At 41.9% G+C, this 26376-nt stretch overlaps 1 protein-coding gene across 3 annotated transcripts in view; it reads left to right on the top strand.

Annotated features, from left to right (window-relative positions):
• UNC80 (unc-80 homolog, NALCN channel complex subunit) overlaps nt 1-26376 on the top strand; it is a gene marked incomplete at its 5' end in the record, with an annotated part of 126735 nt that overhangs the window by 52769 nt on the left and 47590 nt on the right. For 2 of the 3 annotated variants that reach the window (XM_083865824.1, XM_083865823.1), the window contains 13 exons: nt 1386-1521; nt 4097-4230; nt 6284-6449; nt 11573-11673; nt 14359-14556; nt 16614-16721; nt 17433-17571; nt 20910-21091; nt 21458-21589; nt 22109-22295; nt 23303-23434; nt 23933-24076; nt 25333-25433. In XM_083865824.1, coding sequence (XP_083721950.1) covers nt 1386-1521; nt 4097-4230; nt 6284-6449; nt 11573-11673; nt 14359-14556; nt 16614-16721; nt 17433-17571; nt 20910-21091; nt 21458-21589; nt 22109-22295; nt 23303-23434; nt 23933-24076; nt 25333-25433 — 1860 coding nt within the window. Of the gene's footprint in view, nt 1-1385; nt 1522-4096; nt 4231-6283; nt 6450-9894; nt 10099-11572; nt 11674-14358; nt 14557-16613; nt 16722-17432; nt 17572-20909; nt 21092-21457; nt 21590-22108; nt 22296-23302; nt 23435-23932; nt 24077-25332; nt 25434-26376 lie in introns of all 3 variants that reach the window. The other variant, XM_083865822.1, reaches the window with a different exon arrangement.

Here is a 26376-nt window from a genome sequence, read left to right as displayed (position 1 = left end):
ATCTTCACAGGTCTCCTCCTTCCATTGCTAAAGCTAACTCAGAAAATGCTACCTGAGGATCCTACTCTCTGGTAAAGTCTCAAACACAAGAGATTATCGTAATAATAGCACAAATACCAAAGTTCCTTGAAAAAGTAAATAGGGTGAGGGTATTTGCTTCTATGTTCCATGAAGTCACTGCCTTAGCCTGACTCCTCTGAGAGCTCCTTTTAAGAGGAGAGCATAGGATTACAGAGGCTCAGAGATAGCTGAGATTGACAACTATTTGTAGCAGCATGCAAACCACAACAGGATCACCTTATTCTCTTTATGTAGCAGAGTCTACCCTTTCCTCTGTTGCTGGATTTCAGAGGAAGTATTTAATAGCAAGAACAGTTATTGTAAGTGACCATTTATGTATTTCTGTGTCACTTCAGCCACGGTGGGAAAATTATATAGTGCTGGCATGACCATCAGTTCTGACTTGTAAAATATTTAGAAAACCTCCTTAGTATCTTTGTCTAAAACTATCCTATACTGAAAAGGGTCAAATGGTTAGTGCTGATGAAAACTCTGTAATTTAAAACATCCCTTCCCTCACAAAGTGATGATACCACAGGATAAAATTTCACATTCTTACCTGTGTTCTTCTCATGTACCTGCAGCTAAGAAAATCAAGACAGTTCTTAAGAGCTCTCAAGTGGCTTAGCAGGAAAGCAACATTCTTGCTAACACATCCTTACCTGTAGCTTGCTGACAGCGGCATGAGGGCTGTTCACATGCTGGTGGTGATGCTGGCCAACAGCCAGGATAAACAGTTCTCCTTTCTGGAGAATGTGAAATGGAAATCTGACTGACTCTGCTCTTTCCACGGATCTTCCCTACCCTTGCACCTTCCCAGCTCCTGTAAGCATACTCTCAGCCCATTTTTGGAAATTGCATCAGGGAGTTTCTCCTTTAAGGATGGAAGCAGGCTTTCCCATGGGCATTACACTGTCTTGTGGAGGAAATAAAGACTGTTACTGGATTCCTAATTCACAGCGTAGTTTCTTAAGCAGAAGACCTACATTCTCAGTGGAAAGACTTAGTAAAAATCTGGAATAAATATGTCAAAGGAACAAAGAAAAGTGGAAGAAATTAATACTTCATAATGACCTAATCGCCTTCTGCCTGTTATGTACCAGTTTGGAGGGGTTTATTGTTTAACTAAATTTACTAAAAGTTTTCACCCTGAAATTTGACACTTGGCAAATTTTTGTCGACAAAAAGGGAGAAATAAATTAGTTTCAATAGCAATTAGTCTTCTGTCATCCCTTTCTCCTCTTCAGACGATAAAAACAAATCCAGGGCGTTCTGTTTGGGCTGAAATTCTCACCTGCTGTGCTTCTCTCTTGCTCCATCTGCAGGCAATTGGTGTCCGCCTCAACGAGCTGTGCCACGCTGAGAGCGAGAGCCCTGCCAACCTGCTTGGCCTCATTTATGATGAGGAGACCAAGAGGCGCCTCAGAAAGGAGGATGAGGAAGAAGACTTTTTAGATGACAGTAAGGAGACTCCCTTTACTACAAGAAACCCCGCTTGTAAGAACCTCTGCTTTAGGAGCACTTAATATTTTTTTCTCTTTTCATTTTCTTGCCACCCAGCTGTATTTCCCAGTCCCTCACTTTCACCCCAGCTTCCTCCCCTGTTCTTTTTGTGCCTGGATGTAAAACATGACAGATGTGTGGCAGTACTGAAAGACTTGGATGGAAAAGGGAAACTAGGCAGTGAGCTGCAATTCCTGGACACAGAAACTGCAGTTGTAAGCAGGGTCATAATTTATTTTTTGAGCCTTGCTGTTACCTGAGTGTCAGAAGTGGTTCCGGCTCCATTCCTCACAGTTAATTCTGCCAAAATATTTGTGTAAGATCAGCTGCTTTTCCATTTCTGAACATTAAAGGCCAGCTCACCTGATGTGAATTGGCACAGCTCTGCTAAAGGCTTTTAAATCTTGACTTTAGTATACTGCCTGATTTCCAGGCAGAAATATTGATAATAAAAAAGCATAATTAAAAATATGTATTACAATAAGATGATGAAACCACACACATTTGTGCCTGTGTGTACACAAGGGTGGAAGAGCTGTGACAGATCACTGATTCTGAAGGTCTGTGTAGGCATGCAAGTTATAGCAAAGCCTGTGAACCAAAATAAATTGTCAAAACACATCTTGCTCTAGGTGAAGGTGGTAACAAACATGATGTGCTCTTTAGACACCATTTGTGTGTACATGTGTGCTGCAGTTTACTGGTGCTTGTCTGTGTGTACTGTTGTTCCCCATTGGATGTAGTGTGCTGGCACTGTTTTATCTTCTGCTTTCCCTCCCCGTGGCTCTGGGTTTATTCTTATCACTGCATAAAGGCCCCTTAGGAGTAGAGAGAAGCTGGTGGGATGAGTGACATGGCATTTATAAGGAATGAGCTCAAGAGAAGGTCTTGGCCCTAAGCTAGACCTTCTCATGTGCCCCTGTGTGATGTGCCAGGGCTAGCAGCTACAGGAACATGGGTGCCTGTTCTGGATCATCCCTTTAGGGGATGTAGCCAAAGCAGGAGGAGGTTGCAGACCAAAGATTCCTTCTGCACCACAAAATGAGCAGCTGCATTGCAGTGACTGAATGGCAGGATGGGCTTTCTCTTCCCTGCTCAGCCACTCATACAAGGCACTCACGGCGCTGTGGAGCTGCTTTAAAAGCGTACCCTGCGACAAGCAAAGATCAGGTTCTGGTCTAGAAAGCCATTTAAAAGCTCAAGTGCTCTCCTGAAAAGTGGTGTCAGAAAATAGTTGATCAGTAGTCTTGCTGTAGGCAGGGAGTTTCCAAAAGATGCTTTATATGCTGTAGGAATGGCTATTCCATTACATGGTGTGTCTCATTTCCTTTTGATACTTCAGATTATTTTAATCTTTACGAAATCCACAATTCATTACTGGTGATGTGTGCAGGGGATCTGGTTTTATCTGATCCCTGCAGTGTCTTCTCTTGTTTGGTTCAGTCTTTTTCTTTGTAAAAGCAGTTAGATCACACATGAGAAAAGCAAGTAAAACCACTAATCTCTCTGAAGTGTATGTGAATGGTAATATCAGGAATAACTAAAAATGAGTGTGATTAGTTGTTGGTCACAATTAACTTTTCTATTTACTTTTTTTTTCCTGTCTGTTATCCTAAAAAGTACTTTTCAAATTGATCAAGCACTGAAGAACCCCTCATAGTTTTAAGCTTTGAATTGTATCAGATAGGTTATAGAGGGTATAGTTTTAAATCTGATTGTTTCAATACAAAACTTGAAGTATCAGCTGATACAAAACTAGAAGTATTTTGATAATCACTCTTCCCTTTCCCTCTTAGATTTAAGTTAAGAATTTGAATGTAAATTTTTAAGTAGTTTGATTTTTCCCTTGATTATCTGCATGTAACATATGGATTGCTTGCACAATTATAGAAGCCTGACTTCAAAGGAGGCTATCTTTTCCAGTTATCAGGGGAGTAATTAATAATAATAGGAAAAGTATCTCTTGAACAGCTAGTCATAACTCCATTATTTTGAGATAATTTTCCATATTTGGAAGTGGTTCTTTTCCACAACTGCTAAAGATTTGACTAAATGCAAAACTGAAAAGGGAAAGAAGGGCATCTACCTCTTAACATGTATTAGCTTTAGATGACATCTATACAAAATGCTGTAAATTTGTCGTTAGTTTAGTAGGTACTTCAACATAATATACTATATTATATTCTATAGTCAATTATTGTGTTAGTTCAATGTAATACACTCTAATATAATAAATATATAATAAGTATACAATATAATACAGTAGAATTAATGTAATATCAAAAATTATGTAATGTAATATGATACAATCAATATAATATCAATGTTAGTATTATTTCCTGTGCTGGTAAATACATGGTTTGTTATTTGGTTGATTCTGTTTGTTTTAGTGTAGGAAAAGTAGCACAGAAGTGTGGGGTCTCCTGTTTTTCAGTGCAGCTTGCATCGTGCACCATATGTGGCAGTGTCCATCACCTCTAGGTTCCAGACCTTGCATTAACTCCTTGTTCATGACAGAAATATTCTTTCCTAGGCACTGTGAACCCTACCAAATGTTGTTGTCCTTTTGCACTAAAAATGGCAGCCTGCCAGCTTCTCCTGGAGATAACCACATTCCTGAGAGAGACCTTTCCGTACATGCCCAGACCACGGCCCGAGCCTCTTTTGGTAAGTGGACCACACACACTGGAGAGAGCTTTGCCCATCACAGATTCCAGGCTCTGCTGAGAGGTAGGGTGGGGTAAAAACTCCAGTGGATATCTGGCAGGGAGAAAGGAGCCATTGTGTGGGGAATAGAAGATAGTCAGGGTACATGAAATGGGTTGATTAGGAAGGTGAGACCATGGAAGCACAACATGGGCTGCTGGGAGTTAAAGAAAGTTTCCAAAGAGAGAAGAGGGATTGAGAAACCAAGGGTGAGGGACCTGGGAAGTGTGGGAGATAGACTACAGGAAGTGACAGGCTCAAATGCTCACTAACTGATTAGCAGGGCCAGTGGTCAGGGGTTGGAACAAGGCACTTAGGGGAAGGGAACAGAATGGTTTGCAGAGAATTTTCCAGAGCTTTAAAGCTGCAGATTGGGTTAGACCCAGAGAATTGCAGGGAGAATGGGAAGAAAGGAAAGAGATGGGGACAGAGAAGCAAAGAAAGGAAAAAAACAACTCCATGAGACTCAGAGAGGCACAGGCAAATTCTGGCATAAACAGTTAAGCTAAACAACTGTGGTTAGTGACAACTAATGCTGTGAAAAGCAGAACACATGAAAACTGATTTTCAATGATTCATTCTTATGTGGATTTTCTTATGTCTAATACTGTGGTTTAATGTTAGTTTTAGCCTGTTGTTTCAAAAAATACACATGCACACAGTCATCTGTTGATGAGTTGACAGTGACCCTCAGCTTCAGAGGTGGAATGAGATGAGAATTGAATGACATGTTTCAGCTTTCAAGCCAAATTTTTTTAAGAAATCAGAACAAAAATGATATATATATATAAAAGACAAGTTAAATATCCATGAAGGAATTAGCTCTACCATCCTGGGTTTTGTTAATGATAGATGAAATTTTAGTTGTGGCAGTTAGGCTTGACAGGATGATTTATCTAGATAGTATTGCATTTAGGTTGTGAAAATGATTCCAAAGGCTGTAGATGACCTCTGATGAAGTGGCCCAGCCCCAAAGTATGCAAGAAGGACAATTAAAAAAGCAAGAAATTCAGCAAAATCCTCCTTAAACACACTGATGATAATAAATTACTGTCTTCACAAGCAGGATAATACCATGGTTCATTAAGTAGTTAGGCTTGGAACTAAGAATATGTTGGATAATGAAGGTCAACAGAAATGAGTGCTTTTATGTGAGCTAGAAGTGCAACTGGTTAATCACTTTCTAGAATTGTGTGGGAGAAAAGGTGGAGGAATTATTCTGTGAGCTATAGGTGAAAGAAACCTTAAGGGTACATTATGCAGGATTCTGTAAGATAAAATGGCCATAGAGTGCTGATTCTAACTTTGTACAGAGTCAACAATAATCTAGATGAAAATATTAAGTCTGTATTTTTGGAGTGGTGCTCCCTTTCCAAGTAGATCAGGTACATAATGTTATGATCCATGTAGCTGGAATTTCAGCAGAGCAAATCTCACTTCCACTGGTGTTTGTAGGCATACCTGTTCCATAGATAGGAGCACAGCCTTGAGGAACTGAAACACAGCTGAACTAGTTTTGGTGAATTAGTTTAACTACCAAGAGAGCATTCAGACCTGCCAAGGCTGTGGGCTGAGTGAGGTGGACATTCTGAAGTTTCACCCAAAGCCTTACTGATCATGGAGCAGATACAAGCTCATTTTGTGCTCAGCTGGAGACATTCCAAACCCACCTGGATGTATTCTTGTGCTACCTGTTCTGAATGACCCTGACTTGGCAGGGGGGTTGGACTAGATGATCTCTAGAGATCCCTGCCAATCCTAATTATTCTGTGATTCCCTGATCCGTGTTTCCCCTCCTGCAAAAGTTAATACACTAGGGAATGTTAATCACCAGTGTGTGTTAGCACCTGGTGACTCTTCCATCCTGGTGGGTGGCTCAGCCTGCTGCAAGGCCAAAGAGCAGTTGGCATAGGTGTGATTAAAATAAACCCCATCTGAAGCAGTTCTTCCTGAAGGCTTTTTCAGTGGGATCTCACAGTGCTGGCACATTTATGCGGTCTGCATTCTGCTACAGGACCTGGAGACCTGCAGGCTACGTCTGGACCCTGAGATGGACCGACACAGGTATGAGAGAAAGATCAGCTTTGCTGGGGTGCTGGATGAAAACGAAGATTCAAAGGATTCCCTGCACAGCAGCAGCCACACCCTCAAATCTGAGGCTGGCTTCGAGGAGAAAAAAGGTTTGTCAGGACAATAAGGCTTTTGTATTCTCAGGGCTTGTGAAGTGGTGGTTGAATTTTGTGTTTTCATTTGCATAGGCTGTGTTAAAAAGCAGCCAAAACGCTTCTGGCCTTCAAGGTTCAACATAATTAATGTGAGAAGCAAAGATGTTAAATTTTATAAAGCAGTGCTATGACTGAAATCGATCAAAAGCTTTGCACAATTGCTAAAAAGGAGCAAGGCTTGTTTGAAGCTGTCTCTTAGTGGGATGCTGAGAGAAGCATCACTATTTGATTCACTATAAAAATAAAGATCAAAAGTGGTGTTTGTTTTTTTCTGATCATAGTTTTTCCTTTTGGGGAAATCACAGATAGAAGGGAAGATTGGTATTTTTTTTGAGGCAAATCTGTACCTGTTTGGAAGTCATGGCATCACAACAAATCAGTGTGATTGGTCTCCTGAATTCTTTGCTACCACATGAAAAATACACTGTGTGGCTTTTGATGGCTAAGCAGATTGATGTTACCAGCATACTCTATACTATACAAGCAAACTTCAAGCTCACCGTGTTTGCTGAGAGCAGCAGATCGTTTCCATTTTTGAGCCATCCCATGCAAGACTCACATTCTATCTGATGGTACAAGTGTTGCAATACAATATAGTCATTGTGTGTATTTGCAATTAGAGACTAAACTGCCAGATACCTCTAGATGACCCTCTAACAAGTTTCCTAGAACTATTTACATTCTGTCTCACAGTAGTAATTTACAAGTGCAGGAATTTGAATGATAATTTTGATGATTGCTTGAAAAGGATAAATGTTTAGTGATTGTTTCACAACAGTGAGGTCTGTGGCTGGTTTTCCGCTCAGAACTGTAGTGTCTATTAATGATTTGGAGGAACTTTTATTGGTTTCTACGGACTTTGGATAAAGTTTGTGTTGTCTTCAGCTGTGACCTTGCTACAATTACTGGAGAAAATATTAGAAATGCTTCCCAGACTTATGTGGTATAAAACTTAATCCAAAACTGTATGTCTGGTGGGCCAGTTACTTCTGCGCAGACAGCTGGGTCCTAAGAAAGGTGAGCTGGATAAATTGATGCTCAACCTCATTTTGTCTGCTCTTGATATACTGGCAGTCCAGAAAAACACACAGCCTTATGGTCTGTCTGATAGTCTAGGATGTGTGGGATAAGATGTCTCTACCTATTTAGATGAGAAAAAGTTTGGGTTGGGGTTTTTTTTGAGGATAGTTACAATTGCTTGAGACCATTTTTAAGCTTTTCAGGGAACAGTCCTGCCCACTGGGACTTTACCTGAGTGGTAGAATACCTTCAAGCAGGCAGTCCTGCTGAGAAATTCTGATAGAAATTCTCAAAGTAGCCTCTTTTTCTTAGAGACAGTGCTGACTTAGCTGTTCATTTGCATGTTACTGTGCTACAGGTGTAATGTATTTTTGCAAAGATAGTATTGACTTTCTGCTTCTTTTCTCCATTGAACTACATTTTCCTGCAGTTTTATTTGAGTTTTCTTCCATTATCCCTTTTCCCTAAGCTGTCATGTAGTTTTCCTTTACTAAAGCTGCCTCTTTACTGCATTTTAGACATGAGGAAAGTGACTGTGGTAGGAAGATTGAATCTTAATATACCGTAGCAAAAATGTAATTCTAGTATTTTAGAAGCTTAACAAATGCAAGGTAATGTTATATTTTAAATTAATAATATACAATACTATTAACAATATACAGTAATTATATCTTCTTTTCTTTGGCCACAGCATATTCTTCTGGGAATCCACCTGGGCCAAACACTACAGATGCAGAGGCATCTTTCATAATCTACACTTTTCTATATAAGAAAACGTTGTTGTGTGAATTTAACTAAACTTTGCTTGCCTGCAGTGAGAGGTTTCTTTACCTCAAACTCTTTCATGAGTACTAATCTATTTCCCTTCATTTTTCTGGAGTGTTAAAAGCTTTGCTCTCATTGCTCCCCCCAGGCATGGCTTAGCAGCTATCCAAAAGCCACGGGTTTACTCTATAGAATCTGCTCCAGGTAGGTCTGAAATACAGACACCACAGCTAGGCAGATGCAGGCTCTCAGATCATCATATGTACTCTTTGGGTGCCAAAATGGGATTCTGCAGACCACATGAAATGCAGTTACAAGTGCTTAAGCAGTTTGGGATTGGTGGAGCTGACCCGAAGAGTAGCAATTGCTGAGGAACTTAGCATGGTCACTTGGAGGGAGAGTCTTTGGTAACTCAGCAGTGGTTTGCCATCTGATTTGTGGGGACTGAGGGGTAGCTCTCAAAACATATCCAGCTGTCTTTGACCGACCAGGATGTTAGCCACCGGAAATGGGAGTGGGAATTCCGTTCTGTAGGAGCTGGGGGCAATTTCAGGAGTAAAGGTGTGTTTGCTTTACCCTGAAGCCAAAATACAATTCTATTTAAATATTTTGCTTCCCCGTGGTATTACTCAAAAGACTCTGTGCTATTCATTCCCAACCACACACCAAAAGGTAATTGATCACACGTGGCCTTGCCTGGTTAGATCTGCAGTAAAATGACTGAGTGTTGCAACATTTGGACAGACATACTGCCATGTACTGCCTTTGACCTAAGAGGAGAATGAAAATGCAAACAGTTGGTGCTTTAAACATCGAACCATTCCATGTCTGTGCTCATCAAAAATGCAGAGTGTCAATGGATGTTATTAATGCCTGAAAGCTGCTGATTTGTCTGAAGGAGAAGATCTACATGCTTCTGTTTCCTCTAAAGCATTCTAAAGATGAAGAATAATGTGCAGAGACACGGATTTATGCAAACCCTTCTTCAAAGAAGCCCTGTGCATTAGCCTCATGTAGCAGACTCCCCTCCTGCAGTCACACACACTGTATAAATAAATCATTGATCCTACTGCAGAGCTCAGTGAGGTTAACAGAACCCAGGCCCATGGGGAAAGAGGTTTGTCCAAGGTGCTTTCAGCCAGCTATCCATACCAAGAGGTGATGCTGCACTAATGTAAACTCTGAGCACTGGCAAAGGAAACTGCAGTTTACATCCATTGGGTAGATCCTGCTTCCTGGCAGGAATTGATTCAGATGGGTGTGAATTGTAGGATTTTCTTGTCTGTGTTTTGGGTTTCTCTTAGTGCAGATGACTCTACTTGCTGGTGGTTGAAGGGCTAATTCCAAATACAGACAACCCTGAGGTGATGTACCAGATCTCCAGGATATGAGGTGTTGAACACATTTTTGTGAAGCATCTTTACTCCCTGACTGATTGAGCTGCATTGGCATTGGCTTTGGAGGGAGCCTCTGATCCCACATTCCTTGGCAGAAGACGCTGCAATACAGGCTTGGCAGCAAAGGGTCGGGAGGGTGGGGAGGGCCAGGATCTCTTTCTTTATTAAATGGGGAAAAATTAAGGGGAAAAAAGTCCTCTTTTATTCTTTCAATACAGTTCCGAGCAGGAAGATCAGGATAGGAGGCTCCCGCTTGCTCCAGATTAAAGGAACCCGCAGTTTCCGGGTGAAGAAGGGGGGTTCCCTTTCCAGCATTCGCCGGGCCGGCAGCCTAAAGAGCACCAAGTTATCACGGCAGGACTCAGAGTCTGAGAATGAGGAGCTGCAGCTGTCCCACAGCAGGGACACTGTCACTGATATAGGTAACTTAGATGAGTGGGCGGAAAGGGAGGGGACACTAGAAAGGACCCTAAACTCTTGACGTGATTGCAGCAGAGCTAGAAATAACCAGAGATTCCCACCTCTGCAGGCCAGGAAAAATCTAGAGCTCTCTTCAGGGACTGTCTTGGACTAGGGCCTGGGAGGAACACGATACAAATCCAGAGTGCAGTGTCGGCTCTGTGCACAGATTGTCCATTCAGCACCGTGTTGGAGCATGAGCTCTTAGAATGCTGGCCTGCCAGCTAAATGTTGCTGTCTTTAGGGTAGGACATGCTCCTGTGTATATGCACATACACACACCCCTAAATCACAGGATATAGTGATTGCATGAGGTCATGTGTATATCTGATACTTTATTCTCCATAGCAGCAGATTGGCTATATGTGTGTTTTTATATATATGTATATATATAAACACATATATTTTTAGGCATGTACTTCATATTCTGTGTTGGATATGATGTCATAAGCATGTCAGGCGACATGTAAAAGATGTATTCCTATATGCAGAACATAACATTCACATGCTGCATACTATATTTTTACATACTGGCACATATATCTATTTTTGTGGTTTACAGCTGCTTTCCTTAGTATTTAAAAGACGGATATCCATGCATTTATTATGGAAACAAGACGTGCATCCTACTCTGTGAAATCTCCATCACAGTTGAATTAAAGGGCTTCCCTTCGCTATTGGTGTTAACCAAAAACTGTGGATATATTTGGGACTTAAATAACCTCCCAAGTTTAGTGGAAAACATGGAGAGTAGGATTGTCAATTCTGTAAATTTAGACGAGTTTACTTAAAGAGGAGAAAAAGGGTAAACCAAAAGTCATCTCCAGCCAACTCAATATCATTAGTATTAGTTTTATAGGAGGCCCATAGGGTATGAAGTAGCTAGGGGAAACACAGGGGTCAGTGAAAGTGTCAGGGAAATTTGTCTCTTGGCTGAGTTCTAAAGTGTTCTAGTGTGCTAGAATCAGGATTTTTTTCCCCTTTTGTCCCCATGACATTAGCAGGTTTTATGGGCAATTAGCAGGGACTTTGCCTGTTGGCATTTCCAGTTGGATGCCACTTCTGGTTGGATTTTTGTTGACCTTTTTAACCACAGAGCCCAGTCAATGCAGATCACTAAACCAACCATTTGCAGCATCTGAATGGTGCAAAGAACTTGTTTGTGATGGTTTTAGATTATCCATTTCCCTTCCATTAAAGGGAAAAAAAATGGAGGGACAAATGTTTTCTACTGACAAGTTCCAAATAGTTCTTGTAAGTGTCAAGCCAGCACAGGACTGGGGAGGAATGTCCAAATGCACTCTTTCCAGTGTGACATATTCTGTGTACTCTCATCTGTTCCCACAAGGCTGGCCTGGCTTACAAGTGCTGTCCCTAGTCTTAAAGCACATAGGGAGCAATAAAAACAACAACCTTTTGGGTATTTTTCTTTTGAAGAAGGGAGCCCTTGGAGTGCCAGCGAGCCCAGCATTGAACATGAGGTACTGAGCAACACAGGCCTGGAGGAGAACTATCATCGGAACATGTCCTGGCTGCACGTAAGTACAGGCTGCCAGCAGTGCTCTCAAGTGCTGATGGTATTTTCAAAGTGCTCTCAAGGATGGTATTTTCAATAGAACAGCCTTTGTCTGGCAATAACCAGATCACAGTTTGTGCTTTTCCCATACAGCATAACGGATGTCAAGTGTGAGTAAGCTGCGACCTTGGGAAATTGTGTGTTTGCCATTTCTGAAGTGGACTTAAATTTCCTTTTCTCTAGTTCATATATGTATATATTTTTTTCTCCCTAAGTGTGCAGGGACAGCTGAAAAATACATTAGCTCAAGTAGAAAAGTACCTTATCTCCAGTATGGCCAGTAGTGTGTATTTCAGGGAGAGCAACAGAGTGGGCTGCAGTGTGAGCTGGGCCATTCCTGGCTTCTGAGAAGTGGCATTTTAGAAGCTGCTCGTGTAAGCCAGCAGAGCCTTGTATAGTTTTGACTCTGTCCAACAGACAGGGAGTGCAACAGTGCAGATGTGGTTTGGCCATGCAGGGTCTAAGGCATCCCTCTGGGCAATTTCTGTGCCCATGACTGATACTTGCCAGAAATCATTTGGGGCAAGTCTGCACTGCTCCATCCACTGGTGTCCAAGGACTGCACACCCTGACATGCATTGCCTTGTGATGGTGCAGTGTAGCCAATGTGTCCTGCACACACCTTGTACCATGATGGTGTGTGTGTGTGAGCACAGACACCCTTTGGCTTTTGAGCTGCCTTTGGGCAAGACAGCTGTCTATACTGACTAGATAACTTCATTTTTTCCCCAGATACTTCACACTGACTGCTTTCAGCTGCCCCATTCCTATGGGGTGCGGGCAAGAACAGGCTTAATCTAATACTTTGATGTCAGAAACAGATCTCGATAGTTGTGTTTTTTAGATGAGGCTGGCAGGGCAGCAAACTTGAATGCCATGTCTTCCAATCTAGTACCTCCATCCCTGGACCGCTCTGCTTTCTGCCAGTACTCTAATGCTCTTGGTAATGATTACACCTCATTTGGAAATTCCAGTGTACCAAACTGAGTATGTTAGACTAATATATGTATTAGATGCTGCATCCCTAGAGGGTAAGGGAATTTTCCTAGTTAGCAGTTTAAGATAAATCATGGTGCCCTTGCTCAGTGTGGGAAGATGCATGAACTCATGACTTCTGAAGGAAACTTGAGATGTTTGTCTCACTATACATGTGATTAGCTTGTATAGGAGAAAGGAAAATTGGAAAAATCACCTGGTACAGTTATGACACACAAGTACCACTATTACACTAGAAAATGCTATTTTTTCATTGGTTAGAGAGATGGTATGGATAGTTGGACACTAAAACTGCAGGCAAAACAAAAGCTTCGCTACTTAGTTCTCACAAGCAAACAACTCAAAAGGATCACTGATTCCAATTGCTGCTATGAAGGCACCAACGTTTCCTTTACATGTCCTTTAGGGAGCCTGGAGCATGGTGTCCTCACTGTGTGTCAGAGTACCATCACAGCAGTTTATAAGAGTGGACCAGAGGCTGGTAGAAGCTTGCCAGTGCTGCTGTACAGTTTGCACATTGATACAAATACCGAGTTATTTTTTATCGACCCCGCAATGATAGGAGGCCAGAACAAGGTGGCAAACACAGGAAACATTGCGCAGACTTGTTTTTGATGAAGCTCCTGTCATTTTTAGAAGCTTAAGTATTTTAAAGTTGAGAATGATGTGGCAGCCTGGAGAGACAGCCAGCAGACTGCAGCTGCACAGACGTAGACACGGTGGGTGGAAAACTGGGATAGCTTCCTTCTGGTAGCTCTGGGTACTTCTGAACTGGATTATGGGGGGAAGAGAAAGATTAATAAAGGCCTCTTAAGACCTACAGTGTGAATGGCTTGGAGCTGCCTGTGTGTTTTCCTCAGAGTGCTAGTAAGAGCCTGGGTTTGTGTGTAATGTGAAGATCAATGTACAAAGAGCTGCTGGGCTAGGCTTTGCTGCTCTGGCAAGAAACCATCTGAGTTACACTAGAGAGCAGTCACTCAAGTGTAGACTTGCCAAGGCTAACTTTAATTTAGTAACTTGGGAACCAATACCAGTGTTGCTGCAGCAAAGCATGGCTCAGAATAGCTGAATTCCAAAATATTTACCTGATTTTTAGGTAAGTTTTACTACTCCTTGCTGGAGTATGGCAACACTAGTAGAAATAGCAACTGAGCCAGCTACCACAGAGCTGGGCTGGATGGGTCTACCCAATGACAGTGAGGAAAGCATATGCAGAGCGTATTTCTATTTAAAAGCTGAGATATTTCCCTTTGCTCCCCTTGAAGGAAACTAGCCCTCAAACATGGTGGGGTTGCAGCTTTAATAACAATTGGCTAGTTGATGGTTTCCAGTCCAAGCTCTCATCTTAGAGTGGTGATAGCTTTTCTGCAAACTGAGAGGATGTTGTTTTCCTCAGCCTTAACCTTGCCACCAGCTGAATATATGCATCTACAGCACCTCTGTTTCTTTGCTTTGTTATCACTAATGTTTCTTTAGCCATGCCCAGCTAGTTGGCTAACCTTTTCTAAGTACAAAGATGTACACAGACACACACCTTTTTAAAGCTGTATTGAGCTTCACACCTCCCTAGCTAGGCTGAGGAAAATCCCAATCCCTGCCTGTGTAACTTCATTTTCCATTGGCAATTATTTTTTTTTTTTTTAATTTCCAGGTTATGATCCTATTATGCAACCAGCAGAGTTTCATATGTACACACATTGACTACTGTCACCCACACTGCTACCTCCATCACAGCCGCTCCTGTGCTCGCCTTGTCCGGGCCATCAAACTGCTCTATGGAGACACAGTGGACTCCCTGAGAGAAAACAGCACGCTGAACAATGTGGCCAGAGGCAAAAAACAAAAGGAAGTGAGTAAATGGAAAAAGCAGAATGTTTTAGGATTTGTCCAGGCACATCATAACTGCCTTTGAAAACTGCCTGATGTACTCATATGGTTGTCTCATGACAAAAGGAATGCAGCTTTTCCTAGGCTCAGCTTTGCTGTACAAAAACCCAGAAACAGTCATTCAGTATTATGTAAGGAATGTAATCTGTATTGATTGGGATGAAACGTAGTTGCTTATAAGATCATTTAAACAGCTTACAACCTAATTTCAAATTAAGTGTTCTCTTGTGGCCTCTACTTATTATCCTGTGGATTCTGTCTCTGTTCATGTTTTTTTCTTGTCTGTTAGTAAGAATCACTCTTGAAATTCTCATAAAATCTTTGCAATTTCTTTCTTTTAGGTCTGAGCTCTCAGCTATTCCAAGAATTGTATACATTAGTCTTCAATATTTGTCTCCTTTTAATGACCATTTCAGTAGGATATTCAGATAAATTTGTGCTTTTTTGTATGTAAAAGTGTTTTTTTAACTTTACTGGAAATACATTTCTGCTTTCAGGAAAGTGCCCAGCCAGGCAGCAAGTGAATCATGTCAGCAATTAAACCACAGCAGGCAGACTACAATTATCCTGAATAATTGTAATGGCCAGAACCATTCAACTGCTTTGCAGTAACATTGAAAGCAAAAATGTTCATGGAACTGTCATGAAGCTTTCAGTTGGGTAAAGAGGCTATCATCCCTGGCAGTGGCATATGAAGGAGAAAAATTCATTATGTTTCTTCATCAGCCAGGAAATTGTTTGTTTCCTGTCAAGGTAGAAAGTTGAAGGATATTTTCATGAAAGAAAAGCACACAGCAGGTGAAACAGAAGCTAATATTTCTGCTTTCCTGAAAACTGTAAAACCCATATTTTCCTTCTAGCACAGAGAAGCATGAGTTATTTAGAAAGAGAGGCAGTCATTTCCTGTCAGAAGGCAGGCAAGAGTAGCTGGTATGTCTCATGAAAGGTACCAAAAGAACTGTGCATTTCTGTCTTGTTTCATCTTCAACTTTGAATTGCAAGACAGAGATACACATTTCATCATACATCAAACCATCAAAGCATTTAAGAAACAGCAGGAAAAAAGAATTTTGAGAGGCAGTGAGGTCTCCTACAAACACGTGCAGAGTGTTTGCACAGACCTCACTTCTGGAGAGCAATTGACTGTCTTTGGATTTTTTATAGTCCACGAAAGACATGGAAGTGTGTCCAGAGAAGGGAACGGAGATGAGGAAGGGGCTGGGACACCAGGAGTAGCTGAGGGAGCTGGGAGAGCTCAGCCTGGAGAAAAGGAGGCTCAAGGGGGACATTTTCAGTCACCACAACTCTCTGACAGGAGAGTGCAGCCAGGTGGATGTTGAACTTTGCTCCCAGGAAACAAGGGACATGATTGAGGGGAAATGCCCTCAAGTTGCACCAGGGGAGGTTTAGATTGAATATTAGGAAAAACTTCTTCTCTGAAAGGTTTGTCCAGCCCTGGCACAGGCTGCCCAGTGAGGCAGTGGAGTCACTGTCCCTGGAGGGCTTTAAAAAAATGTAAGGGTGTGGCTCTTGGGAACATGATTTAGTGGTGGACTTGGCAGCATTAGACTACTGGTTTGACTCAATGATCTTAGAGGTCTTTTCCCACATTACTAATTCTATGATTCTGTGAGAGTAATCACTGTGTACACTCAGCACTTCCATTGGTAATTTTTTAGAGGGAAGCTGTAGGCTTTTTGCCCCCAACCTACTGAACTAAATATGTGAGTGTGCCACCAGTGAAGATTACACAGAGAACATTCACATTCTTCATTTGGTTTACTGTCTTCTGCCTTAATATTTTATTGGGAAAAGCATTGTAAAAAATAGAAGAAAATTGTATATATGTTGTCTCACTGATAACTAGGCCTGTTGCCAGCAAAGAAGAAGGCTTTGTGCTACAGCTCTGGTACCAGATGGAAATAGTATATGGAAATTCCTCTTGTCTGTAATCTCCTTTTCCACATTTTGAGAAATATTTCTCAATGTGAATGCTACTTTCTTTTTATTTCCTTCCAGTGCTCAGACAAGTCATGCTTGAGAACTCCTTCTCTTAAAAAGAGGGTGATTGATATCAACTTGGAAGGGAAGAAGGACTCTGGAATGCTAAAATACATCAGGAATCAGGTACTGATTAGGCCATATGCTAGTTAGGGAGGCAGATATATGGGTGCCAGGTTAAAATGCAACAAGAGGGTAAATATATATGGATCTCCAAGCCCACGTGAAGAACTGTTCCTGAATATCAATCAGTTCAGCTCTACATCTTTTCCCAAGCTGAGGAGTACTAAATTTAAACTTCTTAAGGAAACAAAGAATCCTTTAAACACTTAGCTCCACTAAATCAGAGTCTTCATCTCTGGCTTTCCATAGTGACATTTGCACTAAGGCTGAGGATACAAAAAGCCAAAGAATTCACAGATATGTATGTTTAACTGCAGCCTGTTGGTTTACATTATTAGTTTTCTTTGTTCTTACTTGTTCAAGGTTCCTGAAGAAACAAGACTCTTCATAAGCCTGTTCTTAGTGAGAGTTTACTGGACCAGTATTGCTGGTTTTGCACTACTTTGCGGGAGTTTGGCTTTCCTTCTGTCCTCTCTTTTGGTGTTTTGGTGATGTGAGGGACAAGCAAAAGACTCCAGGAACTAGCTTGGAAACACTACTGTTTTAGTATAGGCTGAAAGCCACATCCCCTCTATGGAGCATTTTCACAAATAGATAAACTTGGAGGTTATTGGTGGGTAATTTGCAGACCAAAACCAGGGTAAAATTACTGATGGTGTTCCCTGTGGATAGTTTGCACAGCTCAGCCCTAAGGCATGGCTTGGTTTGTTGCAGGTGATGAGCCTCTCCCCTGCCCCTTTGTCACTGCTCATCAAGGCAGCTCCTATCCTCACAGAGGAGATGTATGGGGACATCCAGCCTGCAGCCTGGGAGCTCCTGCTCAGTGTGGATGAGCACATGGCTGGAGCAGCAGGTGAGAGGACCAAACCACTCAGAATGGCTGCTGTGGCTGCACAGCTCACTGTCAGTCATGGGGCTTTGCAGTTTTGCAGTGGAGGAATCTGAATGCCACCAGGGGTTTCTTGGGGGCTGTTTGGTTTTCATAGACCTTTGTGTGCTCTGTGGAAAAGATGTGGTCAGAAAGATCAGGAGGGCACTCTCTCTGATGTGGTGGATGTTTGGAGAACATCAGAATGAGTATTTGTATTCAATTGGGTTTGTAGGCAGAGGAAACATAGTGATTCAGTCTGTCTGGAGTCTACTAAAGCATTCTGTATGTTGCCTCATGGAAATGTTAGGACCAGTTGAGGGCTCATACACAAACTGACACAGGGAACGAGAGTGAAACTGTCATAGCTCCTGTTGTGCTGTAAGGAAAATTCTCATGTCGCATGGAGACAGCAGCATTGCTCATTAAGTGCTGTTACTTTATGGGACTATCTATATTTTCCATTTCCACTTGGTTTAAAGTGTACAGATGATTGCTGATGACACAGATGATACAGATGATAGCTGAGAGGCATCTTTAAGACAGATGATTAAGACATCATATACCTGTGAAAGTAGTACTTTGAAGTTCTGAAACATGTGGGATGAAATTTATTAGAATAAAATATAAAATCATATATTTTGTTGCAAAGTTTCTGCTATGAGCTTGGCTATTCTCCCATGGAAATTATCTAGGTTCAGAGTTTATCCCTTGGCCAAAAGATGACTGACCTAATGACCAGCTGTGGAAAAATCAACACAGGATGTGTCAGAAGAGGTATTTCATTAGCAATTCAAAGTATTAATGCTACTGTAAAGCATGATGTACAATTACCTAGAACAAAGCACTTTAAAAGCACAATTTTGGTCACTGAAATAAGATATTTACGAAATTGTTCAATTTCTCAGACGAAGACTGAGAGAGGATATCTTTACTATTCATAATGACAGAAGACCAGAAAAAGAGAAAGTATTATTTAATTATTACTTAAATAAATATTATTCATCAAATATTTAAGAATAATTTGTTAGAGTAGAATGAAGATGAGTGATAACTTTTTCTGACTACTTCCATGTGGAAAACAGATTTCTAATCATCAGAGAAGAAAGCAAAAGCCCTTTGGTTTAAGAGCTTGTGAAAGAAATTTGATGATGTGGCTCAAGAAGTCCTCTTTAGTCTTACTGTCCTGTCCAAAGACTCTTAGTCAGTGTGTGCTAATGTGAGCTGAACAGAAATCATTGCTACTCTTTCTGAGGAGTGCTAGCTGGCTGCTCCTTCAAAGCAGCCTCTGAAATACATCTTCCTTCTTCCCCCTTTCCTGAAGGGAGGATTAAAATCCATTTGAGGGTCGGTAGTAGCTTTTTTTAGTAGTAGGGATTGCAGCGAAAGCATAAATTGCATTTGTTGAGGTCAAACACTGAAAACCCCCAGTGTTGCTACACAGAAGCTGGGTAAAAAGAATGCCTTGTTAATGTACTACAGCACCATCTGGTGACCTCTCCCAGGGCTCTGCTCCTTCTTGGTTGCTTCAGAATGAACTCACGCTTTTACATCTGTCCTACTAAGACTTGTTACAGTTTGAGAAGATTAGAGAACAGAAGATTCTTGGAGCTGGTGAAACATGAAGGTCCCCACGGATTTGGAGCAGCACCAGGAGCCCAGGCAGTCAGAGAAGGAACCTTATTTTCCTGCAGTGGTCACACTGCCTCCTGTGAGCACTGCTCTGGGGCCTGGCACCTACTGATTAAGCATTGAAGAAAACATGATGGCAAATGTCTTCTTGCTACTGTGGAGGAATAGCCACCAAATCTAGAGAAATTATCTTCAGTGCTCTGCTGTGAGCTACTGGTCAAAGAAGCCACGGATTCTCTAACACCACTAAACTCCCACAGCAGCACTAATCCCTCTGCTTCTGTCTCCTGCTGTGCCCCTCAGACACCATCTGCATTGATTGGCCTCCATCAGTCTGTATTTTAATTAATATCTGCTTATATTCAAATATGGTCCATTGAAACAACAATGGGTCAGCTCAGCTCCTGTTAGAAATGGAGGTGGGAGCTTAGATAAATCCCTGCCTTTTGTCCAGGCCTCTGGCAGCAAGCAGGAGCTTTGCTGGGGTGGCCAGCACCTCAAAACCCAATCTTGTTCACAAGTTCTTTAATAATGGCTGATTTGGTCTGTTATAGAATAAATTATTTATTTAATAGACACAAAGTTCACAGATGTAAGATTTTAAACTGTTTACTACACAGGAATAAAACAAAAAGAACTGCTAGTGGATAACATACAGAGCATGATAGAGGTACCTGTATTACAGCCAGCAAAGAAACAGTACAGCTTAAGATCCAATGTACTCACCACCCAACTGATGATGGAGTACATACAGGACTTTTCAATTCCCAGGGAAAGTATCTGGGGAGTCAAGTCTGACCTCACAGGAGAAGATGCCCTGAGTGTTTTAGGGAGCATGCAGGAGACTTCTGTCCCTGTAGAAATTTGGTGGAGCTTTTGTAGATTTTTAAACTGTCTCTCAGTCAGGAATTTCTAGCTTTTTTCCTCACATCTGGTTTTCCACTCAGTTGTTTATTTGGAGTTGCACTCCTGGCACCACAGGTAACTCACTGCTTGACCTTTGTCTGGCCTGAGACATCTCCTTACTTCATGGAGGGAGTGAAGAATGTCCAGAGCTATGCACCAGATGGTGGACAGGGCAGAGAAGCTTCTCTTTGGTAGAGGGGAGTGTCCTGCCTCAGTGACCATTATGCTGTTTTGCATGGTCCTTTGCCTTGCTCTGTTTTCTCTTGGAGACAGATTGGGATCGTTGCATGGAGCCCACTTAACTAAGAACTGGTTTTAGCCATGAAAATAGCCAGGTGACTTCTGCTGGGGCACTGTCTCCTGTTCCAGAGCTTCTGCTAAAGGCAGAGTTTCTGTTAAATCAGCCTTGATTAATCAACACAGAAATCACTTGAAAGTGGAACCTTTGAAAGCCAGATTCAATTAGTCCCTTTACTTCAAGAGATGTTCTTACTTTAAACAAGTCATGGCTGAGAAGGTCAGAGGTGTACTTTATTTTAAAAAGCGGGTTTTCCAGAAGAATTTACAAGCTTCAGCTGGAATGCTGTGTGGCTCCAAAAGGTAGAATCACATGAGCTTGGTTTCATGAAGCAATAGAGTTTTCTCTAGGCCTGGTAGATTGGTGATCCTATTTATGGAGCCAAGATGGGATTTCTTTTGGTGTGGGTTTGTACACCTGATGTTTTTCTTTGCCAAATTAACACATTATTGAGAAATACAGGTGATCAGATGTTCTCTCCCTGCAGCTGCCATGTTCCTGCTGTGTGCTGTGAAAGTGCCAGAAGCCGTTTCTGACATGCTGATGTCCGAATTTCATCACCCAGAAACAGTGCAAAGACTGAATGCCATTCTGAAATTTCACACACTCTGGAGGTTCAGATATCAGGTGTGGCCAAGGATGGAAGAGGGAGCACAGCAGATCTTCAAGGTAGATAAGACCAATGAAGCTTAATGATAACATTTACAACTTGCCTTTTGGGATAGATGTTTAATGACAGACTGCCATGAAATTTCCTGAAACTCTGTTTAGGGAAAAAAACGATTGTATAAGTCTCACTAGTGGGAGAGGTGTTTTGAAGAAGTTCTGTGTGAAATAGGGAAAATAAAATGGGGACTCAAGTCAGGAGATACGTCAGAGAAGATATGTATCATGTATCTTACAGTCTAGTAAGATATAGAGGTGGGAAAATTTGGCAGAGTTAATTTATGTCTTGGGTACTTGTGCTCATGTTTAATTAACAATCCTGACAATAATAGTTTGCTGAAACAAAATGTTTTCCATGGTTTCATTTAGATTCCTCCTCCAAGTATAAACTTCACTCTGCCTTCTCCTGTGCTGGGGATGCCATCTGTGCCAATGTTTGACCCTCCCTGGGTCCCTCAGTGCAGTGGAAGTGTGCAGGATCCTATAAATGAAGATCAGTCGGTAAGCAGACATCCTGAGAGGAATAAGCACTGTTTTTTCTCTGTAGAGGTTTGTGGTAAGTTAAGCCAAAAGATGTGGATTAACCTCCGAAATTGTCTTTCCCAGCTGGGAAAAAATCTAGTATAGTCTGCGTAGGACACAGAATTTTCTACATGGGCATCAAGCTTTACTGTTTGTTCACTGAGGTACTGTACTGCACTTCATGTCCCTGTGAGAGCCTAGATCTTAGGAGCACACAGCTGTTCTCTCTCCAAGAGAAGATTTTTTTCAATAGAACTGCCTGAGAGATGATTTAGTCTGCACTGCTTCACGTGGTGTCTCTTGGGAGAAGTTTGCACCAAAGCTTATTGTAGGCTTATTGCCAGTAATTCTCCTGGTGAGTGTCTGTTCAGCTGGCACTAGTCTGGTTTATATTTAGAAACCGAGTTGCTGAACATGAGGTGAAGCCTTTGTCAGAAAATCTGTGTGCATCTTAACTAACAGCTTCAGACTGTGTTTCTTCTCTCTTCCTCCCAACAGAAATCATTCTCTGCCCGAGCTGTGTCACGTTCCCATCAGAGAGCTGAGCATATCCTGAAGAACCTGCAGCAGGAGGAGGAGAAGAAACGCCTGGGCCGGGAAGCCAGTCTGATCACTGCCATCCCCATCACTCAGGAGGCCTGCTACGAGCCATCCTGCACACCAAGCTCTGAGCAGGAAGAGGAAGGTGTGCTCTGGGATCAGGAACTGCATTGCAGCAGCCTGAGAGCATTTCCCACAAACATAGAGCACTGCTTAGGGCAACAATGTCCTGGAAAATTGATTTTTAGTGTGGGGAAAGTCCCAAACACATGCATTTGTTGAAGGGTCCAAGTCATGGAGAAAAAGTGTATTTGAAAATTAGTTCAAAAAAAGAGACAAAACCTCAGATATATTGAGTTCTTACTGGGTGATAAAGACACTGGCCCCATGTGCCACAACTTCAGTGGAACTTGCCAGCATTTAATATCTCAAAGCTCCCAGTTTCTTGCAGGATTTAACACAAGAGAATATGCAACACTAGGAATGAAATCTGTCTTTCCTAACTTTAACTCTTAAATAATTAGAGGATGGGAGTCATTGCTCTTTGGCAGTATCTGTCTTTAAGAAACAGAACTTAGAATATACTGAATTTCCTCTGGGGTTTTCTGCCTTTATGGTGAACAGTGGGGGAGCCCAGGTGACTAGATCAAGCTCAGTACCAAACTTTCCAAAGTTACATGACATGAGTCACAATAAGCTTGGTCTGTGGGAGAGGAGTTTTACTGGCCCAGGCTCACAGAGCACAAAGACCTCATTAAAGGCATTCCAAGGTATGTGCCATTAGGTGAATATAAGGTTGATGAGATCCAAGCATACAGTGGAAAAGCTGTGAGCAGAAATCCTAGTTCTTAGGAAAAACTGATCACCAGCAACAATGATGGTGATCAGCTAGTGGATGAAAAGGAGTATAGGGCCAGCTCTGTTACAATGTGATGCACCATAGCACTGAACACTCTTAAGGACCAATGTTCTGCTGTTTCCCAAAGCATGAGCCCTGTCTGACTGATCTTTATAGCTTTTAAATTGTGTCTTTTGAGTGTTACCTGACTTGACTTTTCAGTGTTCTGATTTGCTTGTAACTGCTGTCCTTCAGAAAATCCCCTGCAGTCTGTGGGCTGGATCTGGATTGACATTTTGTATTCTCTTTGTCAGTAGAAGAAGTTGCCAACCTGGCCTCCCGCCGTCTCTCTGTGAGTCCCTCCTGCACCTCCAGTACTTCCCACAGGAATTACTCTTTCCGCCGTGGCTCTGTGTGGTCAGTGCGCTCAGCAGTCAGTGCAGAAGGTGGGTGACTTCACTTTGGAGTGTTCCATCCTAGGATTTCTTTCATTGGAAGCCTTTCCTGTTGACCCATAAAGCTCTGACATTTCTTTTTGCCAAATATATTCCCGAGCTTGAGCCACTTTATAATAAGTTACTGCCCTTCATTATTTTATTCATCCCTGCTGTCACAATACTTTCTCTTGCCTCTCACGTTCTACTTGGAGAGTAATGCACTGGGAGCACTCTAGCTGAAAAAAGGGATTTTATTGAAAGGAACTAGGTTGCCTAAAAGAAAAGAAATGTAAATTGACAGATTACATATTTATAGTAAAAATTCTTGATCAAGAAGTTGGCTGAAGGCTCCATTTCTACTTGGAGGTAGCAGTAAACCAGTCATGCTTGTGCAGTGAACAGTGTTCTGATCTTTGTTCTGTGTGTAGAGCATAAATGTTAATCTAATCTGCCTGGATAGCAGCACAGTGTATTATTCCCTAACTCCTCCTGTTCTCACTGCTCCAGATGAAGAACACACCACGGAGCACACTCCAAACCATCACGTGCCCCAGCCACCTCAGGCTGTGTTTCCAGCATGTATTTGTGCAGCAGTGCTCCCCATTGTCCACCTGATGGAAGATGGAGAAGTCCGGGAGGATGGAGTAGCTGGTATTGGCCTTGATTAAACTTCAAGGGATTGTTGCTTAAGGATGGCAGAACAAGTTTTAAACTATTATCTTTGTAGGGTTTTTCCTTTTTTTTTTCTGAATTATTTGTGTTTGGCTTTGAGGGGCTTTCCTCCTTTCAGGACCCTAAAAAAGCCCCTAATTCAAAATAAATATTGAGAAGCTGAAAAAAGTTTAGTGGGGGCATACAAGGATGGTAACAGGCCTGACACAAGTGTTCTGTGAGGAGTAATTGTAGCAGCTGGGATTGTTTGGTGTGATTGAAAGGAAACAAAGAGTTAGAAGAACTCTGACTTAGAGGTTACAACTTGGGAAGTTCAGTTTAGAAACTGTGAATTAAGTTAATCACAAGGAGTATAATTTCTGTTGATTCTCCATGCACAGGGGTTTTCAAACCCTGGCTGTTCACAGCTATAGTTAACATACCTAGTGTAGATGACAGTCTTGCTCCAAGCAGGGCTTGGACTGAAGACCTCTGAAGATCTATTCCCACTTGTATTTTTTGGTTCCTATGACAAGCAGAAAGCCACCTATACACAGCCTGAACATTTTGGTTATGGTCTATATTTGCAAATTAGTACTTCATTTCCTTGTATTTGTTTTCTTGAAATTGTTAATACATGGCAGACTGTTCTGCTTCCTTTATTTCTAACTCACCATGTCAGCTAGTTGCACATTTAACTTCCTATTACATTTTTTATTCAGTTTTGCCTATATATAGCCAGCCCTCTAAACAATGTATGTGTGATTTTGTGATCAGCAGCTGAGTACTGAAAACAAAATCATGAATAATTCTGTGTTGTAACCTTCAGAGGATTGCAATTAATTGCATCTCAAGGAGTTGATCATGGACACAATTCCCTGCTGACTAATACTGTTCACCAATACCAGATAAAATCACTCAGTGAATCACCATGAAATTGAACTTACGTGCTTGGACAAAAACAAGTTCTATCTCTCGGTTGCTGGATTTTGTCCATCTGAAGTTAGGAATACAAATAGTTACTTCATTATCATTCTGTTACAGTCATGAAGTGCTTCCTGTGACCTGTGATTATTACTACTGGGTTCACTGCCCTGGTTACCAGGAATTCTAGTGCATCAAATGGGGTCTGGGGTGTTTCAGTATAAAATCTGACAGAGGAAGGAAGGAAGAAGATTAGGAATGTTTTTTTAAGTATACCAGTTCATGGCTTTTCCTAGAGGCAGTTCTGACCTGGTTTCCTTTCTCTCTTACAGTAAGTGCTGTTGCTCAGCAGGTCCTGTGGAACTGCCTGATTGAAGACCCCTCTACAGTTCTGCGCCACTTCCTGGAGAAGCTGACGATCAGCAATCGCCAGGTACCCTCTGCCTCTCCCCAGCAGCTCTCAGAGCTCCTCAGGGCAGGGCAGCACAGCTGCCAGCAGATTCCCTTCGTGGACAGCACTGGAGAAAAACATTTGCTATTTCAGTGCAGCATTTGGCTTCAATCTCTGATGTAAACAGGACACAGCTTATTTATCACCACTAAGGATCTGACCTGCTCCAAGCCAAGCTTTGAGTGGCTGTTTCCTGAACGTGGCATAGGCAGTATTGCCTTCACTCATGCCACTCTGTTCAGGTTCTCTGAAAGATGAGGTGGCATTATGTCTCTGTGGCTTATTAGACTGCTTCAATGGGCATGGCTGAGATTTATGGAAGAGAAGCATCCTAGTTCTGACTGTGCAGAAGGCAGGGAGACTCTCCATGTCACTTTCTCAACTGCATATTTGGTGTATGATATTGGTATCGCTAGCTTCAGCTTTCAAGCTACTACCTAAGAACTGACTCTAAAATGAATATTAAACCTGAAAAATGTCAGGAAAGGGTGTCCTTTTGTTCCTTTAGCAAGCAAGTATTGGTGGACTTAGTATTCCTGAGACTTCTCAGCAATCAATCACAAAGCTTTTATTTATGGTCAGAAAGTCATGTCTGTTTCATAGAATTGTTTGGGTTGGAAGCAAACTTAAATATTACATACTTCCAGCCCCCCACCCCTAGCAGGGATGCCTTTTACTACACCAGACTGCTCAACTCCCCTTTGAATCTACCCTTAAACACTTCCAGGGATGGGGCATCCACAACATCTCTGGTCAAAGAAGTTGTTTGTTCAGTACCTTTGAGAAGAAAGCTGTGATCTGTCCAGCCTCAGAGATTTCTGAGCCATTGCAATCTGTTGTTTCACCATCTCTTCATAGGTCTACTACAACCACAAGTACAGGACACAGAGAACAGGTTCATTTCCCTGGAAGCTATTGCCAGGTG

Source organism: Zosterops lateralis (assembly GCF_965231275.1).
Source record: "Zosterops lateralis genome assembly, chromosome: 7".
Taxonomy (NCBI): domain Eukaryota; kingdom Metazoa; phylum Chordata; class Aves; order Passeriformes; family Zosteropidae; genus Zosterops; species Zosterops lateralis.
This window is presented reverse-complemented; position numbering and strand designations above follow the sequence as displayed.